At 31.2% G+C, this 11,451-nt stretch overlaps 1 protein-coding gene across 1 annotated transcript; it reads left to right on the top strand.

The window, feature by feature from the left end:
- The first annotated feature begins 5,142 nt into the window (after positions 1 to 5,142).
- Positions 5,143 to 8,803, top strand: LOC115953559 (cationic peroxidase 1-like). The gene is made up of 4 exons (XM_031071291.1): positions 5,143 to 5,420; positions 6,749 to 6,937; positions 7,203 to 7,374; positions 8,098 to 8,803. The coding sequence occupies exons 1-4, from the start codon at positions 5,190 to 5,192 to the stop codon at positions 8,481 to 8,483; spliced, it is 978 nt and encodes a 325-aa protein (XP_030927151.1). The 5' UTR covers positions 5,143 to 5,189; the 3' UTR covers positions 8,484 to 8,803.
- The last annotated feature ends 2,648 nt before the right edge of the window (positions 8,804 to 11,451 follow it).

Genomic DNA, 11,451 nt, shown 5'->3' with positions numbered 1-11,451 from the left:
CAAAATGCCACAATTGAAAAACAAGAAAATGCAGAAAAAGAAATACAACAGGTCCGAAACTTGGACTCACAGTCGGTGAGAAAAGGAAATTAAGAGAGGTTGTGAGGAAGAGAGGAAAGATTCCTCTATACCATATTTCCAACCCTAAGCTTTAAAATTGTGAGAATGTCTCCTAGCTGAGTGGGCTTTTGCTCTCAAGTTTCAGCTTTATGGGGAAAATGTAGTTGGCTCTGTTTTGAATTGAAGTCAGAGTTTTATAGCAGCTTTTAGGTGTCCTTAATGATTGGTTTTTAGGCTAAAGATGAGGCTTTGGACCTCCCAGGTGCTAAATTGATGTTTGGTTCATATTTGCTTTAGTTGGGTAAAAGAGTTAACTTGCTTTATGCATAATTTGGGAAGTATTTGACTAAGCCCCCATTGGCTCCTCATTTTTAGTTGCTTCAGACTCTTGGGAGGCTTACCAAAGTGAAGGCTAGAAAAATGAGTTCGGGTAGAAATTTTTAGCCACAATCAGCCAGAGAATAAAAACTGTTTTGGGGTGGAAATTTTAGATACAAGACCTCCTCCATGAGCCTGAGATGCTACCAGTGTCCCTTGCTCACTTGGTAGCACACATGGGCTGAGCTCATGCAAAAGATTCAAAGGAAACCGACCCATACCCTCCAAACCACACTTCCTCAATTTCCTAATATGTCGCATGGGCTTGGGCCATGCTTAAAAAAATAAATAAAATATAATACATGAATTGAGCCCACAAGGAAGTCGAGCTTGGTTGAATCAGGCTTGTACGGAATGTGTCGCGAAAATGGGTATCAACAATATGCATCAATTTTCATTTTATTGATTTCATAACTTAATTGTCTTTGACCAAAATTTTTTATGGTTTAGTGCAGAAACTTTTCAAAACTGATTGCTATGTGTTAATGTTTAATGAGAAATGTTTTGAATTCTTTTGAATTCATAATTGCTACCTGTGCAACTATGTAATGGGAACGCTCCTCTTAACTAATATAATTATATATTGGTGGTGGTCAACCGAGTTGTGATATGGAGATAAAATATTTTTCACTATCTCTCCCACTTTGTTAGCCAACCTCCTCTTCCTTTTTTTCTTTCATTTTTTTTTTTTTTTTGTTCTGATGAGAGTTTGCCAAATATATATTACATAAATGTAATGATTTGAACTTATATATATATATATATATATATATAATTATGCTTTCTACAAAATATATTTCTGAGTAAAAAAAAAATGTACTATTTTATGAGTTTTATATCCAGTGTAGGCTTGTAAGAATAATCAACAAGATAGCTGGGCTGTTGTATCCTGGATGGCACGCCAATATTGTTATTTAAATGATATATATTATGGGTATTTAAATGATATTTTGAATGTTATGAAATTCAGTTTATTTAATTATTATTATTATTATTATTATTAGGAACAACATAGATTCAACCTCAAATCTCTTATTTATAGTGAAACCTTCAAATTACAAGTCAAACAAACAACCTCACGCATGCACATCTTCATTAATTTATTTTATTCCTGACGAGATATACAGTATACTTTCCTTAGGTTCTACATTTTCAAGCCAAAAAGATATGAAAAGAACAAAACAACACTCCCTCCCAACCCCACACCACCACCCCCACACCCCCCGCGTTTCGAGGTTTGTGTGGGAAAATGAAAGATATTTTCTTCTTCTTCTTCTTCTTCTTTCTTTTTTTTCTTTTTTTTTTCTTTTTTTTAAGTGAAATATTCTATTAGGGAAGTAACCACGTGAAAGAGTGTATACTTGTCTATTGCATTTATTAAAACTTCAAGAGAAAGTGTCATTTTCTGAAATATTAGGAAAATGAGTGTCATTTCATAAAACCTCTGGAGTTATCTAAAAAAACAACAAAAAAAAAAACAAACAGAAAAAAATAAAATAAAATAGACATAGTTATAGCAAGAATCTATCAATACTCAATATTATGTTATACTACCAAAAATAAATAAAAAAATTTCCATGTTCTCTTAGCTATATCAACACCCAACCACATTTAAAAAAAAATTATTCTTATAATTGAAATTAGTGAATCAATTGGGGGAAAATAGTAAATGAAATTATATATACATTTTTCAATCCTAAAATTTAAGTAATTTTTAGAACAAAGTTTCTCTCTAAAATAGATTGGAGAGAAATTCAAACCCTTCAAACTCATCATATATCTGTTTGTTGGGTGTAGATTTTGAAAATTTAATCGTTAGATTGCATGTTTTTTATGCTCTTAACATATTTGTCAAATTTCTTTCAAATTAGATGTTATTTACTATTTAATTAATAAACTTATTTTTTATACATAATTTTAGATCATAAAAACTTGGAATTTGAACATTTGATTAATGACATTGTAGTTGATCTTTGATTTTTTAGAAATTTGTGTAAACATAAAGGATATAATAAGAATATGCAATCTAACAGTTAGATTTTCAAAATTTACACCTTAGAAAAGATGTAGGATTTTTTTTTTTTTTCAAACTAGTTTGAAGAAAAATATTTTCAGTTTATATAAATATATATAAATATATATATATATATATTTATATATATTTATATAATCCGGTTTAAGGAGCTAGAGGAATTAGTAGTTTGTGCACGGCATGGCAACACTTAAAGGTGGTTGACACCTTCATATGGTATCGCCACTTGAACTTAAAGGAATCGTTAACTACCAAAAAAAAAATTATATATTTATTTTAGTGTATCTAATTGGACATCATATACCGGAGGTCTATTTCGATTTGAAAGTGATGCAATATTTTGCTTTTTTCTGGGTATGGTTCTTCATATACTCAATGAACTAAGTGGATTCGGCCATATGAGTGTGTTTGGCATATGCAACTAGGCTTTCTTTTTTGGCTTACTCTTTCACTCGTTGTCACATTATCCGTCTTGACCACAAATCGTGACCCTCCTCCACATTCTCAATTATTGCACTATTGCAAGCATCTCCGTCTCCTAGACCATGCCTTTCGGTCAATTTTGAGATGTCTCCATGGCCTAATTAAATTCTTAAGAGGCCAAATATAACTTTTAAGACCCAAACTCTTAACTCTTACATAATTATATGTTTTTTGGAAAATTATACTTGGATGGGGTCATGGCTTGTCCTCCTCTTAGTCCAAATATGGGTCTGCCTACGCATACAAAGTAAGATAAATAATATTACATACACAAGCTCATCTCCAAAATCAAGATATTAATAAACTGCATGACTATTTTGTTTTTGGTAAAACATGTTAAGGCAATAGGCTTCATGATAAGGTTTGGTTATTATTTGATTATATGGGTAAAACACAAGATTTTGTTTTGTTTTGTTTTTGTTTTTTTGTGTTTTGAGAAGAGTGTTAAAACAAGTTGATTTATTTATAGATAAACTCCATATATAATCTATTTTGAGTTGAACGCGTCTAACTGCTTTCCATGTGCATGGAATAATTATAATGCACACTGCGCACACATATTTGAATCATTTTAGAGGGTAGAAAATGAAAACTTTGAACGTGGTCTCTACATGCAATGCTAGAAAACAAATTAATAAGTCTACCACGATAAAAGCAAAGTGTGTGGGGTTCGGCCATACTGGTGGCCGTGGAAAAATCTCACTCCGGCCGTTCTTCGTTTCACATTAGTCCAAGTGTTAAAAAAAAAAAATAATAATAATAAAAAAATTAAAAAAAAAAAAAAAAACCATATAATCCTCACGAGACGTATTAACTAAAAATGGATAAGAGCCAACTTAAAAAAAAAAATTATTTTCTTTTAAGAGAAGGACAAAAATAATAAGAAAATGTGTAAAAGTTATAAGGGTGGTGTGAACTAGTCTATTTCCAAAAAGTGTCTTATAATTTAGCCGATTATTGAATTACCAAAAAAGAAGAAAAAAAGTGGTGGGCTATTTTTTTTATCAATTTTTTTGGATAATTTTTGGCGGTGGACTAATTAAATAACATTATATCCTTCAATTAGTTTATTTTACATTAATTATGTGTGAATGTGTGTGTTTTTTACCCCAAAAAAAAAAAAAAAAAAAAAATTAAGGCGTAATACTTTTATTAACAAAAGACGAAACATGACTAGATCACAGATAAGCCCACGGTATTATTTATTCCGTTTTCAGTATCTGTTTGGATCACTTTTTGATTCTTTACAACAGCAGAATATATACTAGCCTTCCGAAGTTATTTACTTATAATGGGTTCAATGAATCCTAGACTAAAACTAAAATTCTACGTAATATATAGTATTTTAATTTTAAGTTTGTGAAATAATTGAGTTGGTAATAGAAAACTAAGGATAATATATGCTTGGATGTAATTAGTTAGTATTTTGTAGTATTGACAGCTACCGCAGTCATTGCCAGCCATATCCAACAAAACTCATTTAGTTTTAATTGTTTTTAGAGAGTAATATACTTTCATAAACATGTAGTTTTTTTTGTTTTTTTATTATGGGTATCAAATTTGAAGTTTTTCTTCTTCTTTTTTGGTTGACTTTTCCCCCTATTGGAACACAACTTTTGAATAAACAATCACTTTTCGGTGGTCTAAGTTTTGACTAAATTACGTACTATTGGATATTTTGAATCTTCCGGGAAAAACTCTAATGAAAATGACCGGTCAATTATTGTCTAGTAATTAAATAACGATAGCTTTACACACACACGAGCTTAAATAAACAAAAAGATCTTAATCTAATATCCTAATCGAATTCCATTTTGAAAAGGATCCAATTCATATTCCGAATTATATGTTATAAATCTAAATATATATCGAATATTAGATTATTTAAAATTTTATATAAGATAATGCTTTATACATTATTAGATTCAAGAAAAAAAAAATCTTAAATGTGAAGGATATTATCTATTTCAAATGAAATGGAGAGGATTGTATTCTCTTGACTCCACTTACTCAAAAAATGCAATAAAATATTTATAGTATAAATTATACACATATTTATTGCATTTTTAAAAAAATATTATTTTTCATTCCAAAGGTTTGACTCGGTGCACATGGAAAATGCCATGCAGGGATATCAGCTCTTGTATAAAACTATAAATACACGAGAAGTCTAGTGCATTAACCACACAACAAGCTAGAAAGCCTTCTTCTTTATCTGCTTCTTTATATCATTATCATGGCTCCATTATTCTCTGTCCCATCAGTTCTCACTACCATAATTAAGTCCTGCCTGCTATTTTCACTTATTGTGGGTATGGTTTCTGCTCAGTTATCCTCAACTTTCTATGCAAAATCATGCCCTAATGCCCTTTCCACCATTAAATCTGCTATAGACTCTGCAATATCAAGTGAGGCACGAATGGGAGCATCCTTGATTCGCCTGCACTTTCATGACTGCTTTGTTAATGCAAGTCACCTTTAACTCTTTTTTCTGTGTCTGTGTGTCTGTGTATTTTTGCCCCTTATCCATTATCTTATCTACAAGTACAAATGTTTGCTTGTTTTGTGAATGTGTTTTGGGTGTGTATTTTAAAAGGTAATATTAGGAATACAATATATTTTCAAATAAACTTTTTAAAGTGTAGCATGTTATGATTAAAGCAACATTATTTTTAGTTATATCATTATAAACATCACTTTTATTATATACCAATCACAATAAATTATATTAAACCGTTGTGAAAAAAAAATTGTAAAAATAAAAAAGTTATAATGCTGAATTTATTTATATTTTAATGCATGTAGAAGATGTGTCATGGTAATATTTAGATTATACAGTATTTTAACATTCAAATCTGCTATTTGGCAGTATGAATTTAATTACATGTTTTTGCTGATAAAGGTTCAAGAACAAAGTAAATCCAACGTACGTACATAGATTGATGATTAAAGTGGATTAGCATAGCTTGCACAACAATATTTTGAATCAATTTTATACTGTCTTACTATAAACAAATCCATCTGGTTAAAACTATTTTTAAGGAAAATAATACTCTTCATTTGAAACAAATCTATTTCAGTCACCTAAAAATGCTTTTCTTCTTTTTTAAGTACAAGAACATTTTGGGCCCTTTGCTACAATTTCACTATTATTATTATTATTATTATTATTATTATTATTATTATTATTATTTATTTATTTTATTTTTTTATTTTTTGGTCTCAAGTACCTTAATGGGTTGGCACATAATTGGCCCGATGGATGTCTTTTTGTATAATTTGGGAATCCAAACCCATCAACTCTATCTATTCTTGAACTCTCGTGAATATTGATGGGTAGGTTTACTAGAACTTCCCTTTTGTCTATTCCCAACAAAACTTATACTTATTCAACCCCCCAAAAAAAAAGTCTGTTTAGTTTTGCTTGTCTGGGCTTTTATAATATTATTATATTTGATTTATTTTTCTTATTTGTTATATACAGGTTTTTGAAATATTTGTAGTATATTAATATTATTTACAAGTCTTTGTCCTCTTCGTTGAGCCATATCTATTTAATTTATTTTGCTTATTTGTTATTTATTAAAGGCCCATATATAATATAGTTTCATGAGCCATATAATAAAGTCATCCAAATGTTATAAGAAACGTAAATTATAAATTATTAAATTTCATGGAAATGGGAGAATGATTCTAATTGAATATATAAGAAACTAAACTATATACTATGTTAATGGAATATGAACCTCTCATTTTGTGGAAAAAATAACATGTTTATATAACATTTTGTAATAGGGATGTGATGCATCCGTACTCTTGGACAAAACAGCAACTGAACCAGGAGAGAAAAATGTTGGTCCAAATCCTTCACTAAGGGGATATGAAGTAATCGACACTATCAAATCTCAATTGGAGAATTTGTGCCCCGGTGTTGTATCTTGTGCAGATATCTTAGCCGTTGCTGCAAGAGATTCAGCTGTTGCTGTAAGAAAGAACTCAAACTTTTACATCACTTATTATTTTTAACCCATAATATTAGGTGATCTAGTGAGTAGCTTATTTTGTTGAGTTTATACTTTGTTGAGAGAGTATAATATTACAGAGAAAAAGTAAAGTTTTAAAATACGGTATATAAATCAAATAAACTAAATAAGTTAAAAATAAGTTGTGGCTATAGACCAAAGTTTATTTATTATTAAAACCTTGTTCTTTTGATGTCATTTTAATCATATTATTGGTTTTAATTCAGTTGAGTGCACCTAGTTGGTCTTGGACTGTTGATTTGGGAAGAAGAGACTCTGCCACAGCAAGTTCTGCTGCTGTTACTGGCAACATCCCGCTTCCAACATTAGATCTTAGTGGCCTTATCAGTGCATTCTCAAAAAAAGGTTTCACTGCTAAAGAAATGGTGGCTTTATCAGGTGGGTTCAAATCTTAGTAACTCTAATTGTAGTGTTTGAAGTCTCGTACAATGGATTCTAGTTTAACTCAATTAGTAAAGTTTAGAGTGTTTTACTTCAAAGGACAGAACCAAAACATTTTGTTTGGGGCCAAGACTAAACAATCATAAGCCACTAATCACTACACTAGTGAATTTTCCAATATCAATACAAGATTTGTTTCTTCAATTGTCAAAGATAAAAGATAAATTTGTTTGTCTTGACTTGTGTATTAGATTTTTTATATTAGATTAGTGGTACCACATATTTGAGTAGAAGATTTATGTTATAATATTAATCTAGCACTAGTTGTGTTTGTCATACAAATCCTACCTATATCTAGTTGGGGGGGCTCTAATAAAAAAAAGCATTGGGTTCTGGTATTTTACCTATTATTAAAAATAAAAATTCAACATATTTGGGGCCCTCTACTATTAATGTAGTTCCGTACCTATATGACAAAGTGTGATTGATAGAAAATAAATTTGAGTATATAACATATGATTTTTATCTTCTCATCAATTGAGGAACTTAAGTTTAAATCCTACAAACAAGGAAAAAAAAAAAAAAAAAAAACCAATTAATGTCTGAAATTGATGGTAAACAGTAATTTTTGTATAGTAGATGCTATTTCAAATTATATGATACCTTACAAAAAATGCCTCGTATGAAATGACACCCAAATTATTCTTGTACTTTGTCTAGGAATTCACTCTGTCGGCCAAGCAAGTTGCAGAAACTTCCGAACCAGGATTTACAACGAAACCAACATAGATTCCTCATATGCAACTTCATTGAAATCAGTTTGTCCAAGCACTGGCGGTGACAACAATCTTGCCCCTCTAGATTTAACTACTCCAACAACCTTTGACAATGCTTACTACACGAATTTGATAAACAAAAAGGGTCTCTTACACTCGGATCAGCAACTCTTTAGCGGAGGTTCCACTGATTCCATAGTTACCACTTACAGCAACAATGTGGGAAACCTCATAACAGACTTTGCCAATGCAATGGTGAAGATGGGAAGACTCAGTCCACTCACAGGCACAAGCGGCCAAATAAGGAAAAATTGCAGGAAAGCCAACTGAGTAATTAAGGCACTAGAGTATGCTGTTTTAGTGTCCATTTTTATTGCCATTTCACTTTTTTGTGGTTATAAGGGCATTAATGCTCGTTTGAATTAGTTTTCTAGTGTCAATTTTGAGTACAAGTTCAAAGAAATATTAGTATATGTATGACAAGAATTGTCCATCATGAATTGTGTATTCTCGGATATTGGCTCAACCGGAGTGATTTAATTAGATTGAAATGTTGTTGTGTGACTTGTGTTGAATTGTAATTTTATATTGATCACCCCGCGAACAAGTGACGAGTATCAATTTGTGCTGACAGATGGCATATTTTCATATCTTTTTTTTCTAATTCAATAATTGGGATTAGGAAATTTGAACTCTAAACATTTTTATTGAAAAAATTAAGAGATGTTAGTTGATCTATCTATCATTGTGAATTCATATGGTTTTCTTTTAAGAAAAAAAGAAGTGAGTTCTCGATGCAAAACCTTCTATTTAAGGATAAAATATAATCAGCCAATTCACCACCATGAGAGACACCAAACATGATCTCACCCATTTGCAAGAGTTTGCCCCAATATAGAGGCAAATCAAGGTTGCAGTCTCTCACATGCGTTAAGGATCTAGTGGTATTTTTAGTTTATGGACAACATGTTAACACATTTGAGGTGGTTGATGCCTTCGATAAGAAAATCTATTTACACAATTTAGAGGATGATAGGACTAAAAAATCCCTCATTTCTAAGCTTCCTTGTATCTGTTGATAGGAAAATAACATGACTGACTGCCTCTAGTACCTGTAAAAGGAAATTGAAACTTCCATTGTAGTTTTTGAAAGGAATGTCGCTGGCAGAAGTTTCTCAATGCAAAAGAAAAATGTGATCAATTCTGAAACAATGAAACCATTCGGCTTGGCCAGAATTTTTTAAATCCATTCATGAACTTAGAAACACACAACTTTCTAATTTTTCCAGGCTTATAATTTTGAATTTGTTAAATCCATTAAATAGAACCTAGAGCTTTGAAATTAACTTCTTATGAAAACAAAGATACTTCATTCCTTATGCTACTTAATATATCCAAATAATAGTCACTTGATCATTAATCAGTAACCGTAAACTAAAAGCTTAAACCCAAAACCCTAAAAATCACAACACTTTCAAAATCACTAGCTCAAATAGAATCAAAACAGCAAACCCACCAACAAATTAACGGAACCCATAACCACAAAACCCCACATCAACATCAAATTCGAGTATCAAATACAATGAAGAATCATAAAATCATAACCAAGCTATGCACAATAACTGAGCAAAACCCTAAAAGTAAAAAAACTTCATGAAACACAAAATTGAGACTAGAAAACAACAACTAGAGCTAAAAGCAACTAGAAGTCAAGAATTAATACCTGATACAGAATGAAATGGTAATGAAGACCATAAAAGTTGAGATCACAGTAACTTTTTAAACTGTGTCTAAATATTCTATAATTAGGTGGGAGTTGCAGTTGATTATATATTTATGGGTTAGGATTACCGTTGGGGAGATTGAGAGAGAAGTTGTTTTGTTCCTAAAAGAAAACAACAAAATATAAAAACCCCATGAAGCAAATCCCTAAAAAAAAAAAAAAAAAAAAAAATCGATTAAACCCTAGCTTTACAAATACCCAAAATCAAAACCCTAAACCAAAAATCAAAACAAAAAAAAAAAAAAATTAAAAAACTTACTGTTAGGTAGATTGTGAGATTGGCAGTGCCGGTAATGGAGGCTTGGGCTTTGTCGGCAACAACACGGTGAGGAGGATCGGTGGTAGAAAGGGGTGGATCGGTAGTGAGGGTTTGGGAGTCAAAGGGAGAGAGTGAGAGAGAAGGTGAGAGACCAGGTTAGAGAGAGAGTAATTTGAAGGGCTTTTTTTTATTTTTTAATTTATAACAAACCTGTAGTCACATTTTGCAAAAACGCAGCTATAGGTAGGCTACAGCCACGTTTTAAAAACGCAATTATAGGCCCCTTAAAAAAAATAAAAAATTTGTTCAACCTATAGCCGTGATTAAAGCACATGGCTATAGGAAACACTATAGTTGTGTTTCTGCAAAACGTGGCTTTAAGTGTGCCTATGGCCACATTTTCTAAACGTGGCTGTAGGACTTCTTAAAAAAAAAGGGGGGGGGGGGGGGCGGGCCCTATAGCCCCATTTTTTAAATATGGCCATAGGCCCTACCCAATAAAACGCCACTGCAAACACTAAAAACACGGCTACAAAACTACCCTATAACTGTGTTTTATAGAACACGGCTATAGGTTTATAATGTTAGCTGTGTTTATAAAAAACACAACTATAGGGCAGCTATAGCTGTGTTTTTGTAAGTGTGGCTAAAATAAACACGGCTATAACTAGCGTTTTTTGTAGTGAGGAAAAGGGAACACATATATGAACCAACTATCCATCCAACTTTTAGATTTCTCTTTGGCCCAATTAAATAAGAGGCCAAATATAACTTTTGAAGGAAAAAATAATAATAATTGGATTGGGAGGACATGGCTCCCCTTCATGTACATATTGATCTGCCTTTGCATACAATGTAAAATAAATAGTATTACAAACTCAAGCTCATCTCTAAACATCAAGATTAATGAACATGAATGGATATTTGTTTTTGGTAAAAGATGTTAGGGCAATATGCTTAATTAATTATTCAATTATTTATTTAAAATTTAATTTTACATATTATAAAAATGTCATTTTGATTATATAGGTTAAACATATCTTGTCAAAGCAAGTTATAAATTAACTTCAAAATCTCCTTTTAGCTTAACACATACGTCTTGTTGTTTTCTATGTGCATGGAACAATTATTACACTAATTAATCCTGATTTGACAAATGCACAGTACTGCGCACACAAATTTGACTCATTAGAGTAACGTAGAAAAACGTTGCTTTCTATTAGGCGCATCAAACTTTGGATGTGTTCTAGATTGCA

Source organism: Quercus lobata, chromosome 7 (genome assembly GCF_001633185.2).
Source record: "Quercus lobata isolate SW786 chromosome 7, ValleyOak3.0 Primary Assembly, whole genome shotgun sequence".
In the NCBI taxonomy this organism is placed as follows: Eukaryota; Viridiplantae; Streptophyta; class Magnoliopsida; order Fagales; family Fagaceae; genus Quercus; species Quercus lobata.
The sequence above is the reverse complement of the archived record's forward strand: the minus strand, read 5'-3'. Positions and strand labels throughout refer to the sequence as shown.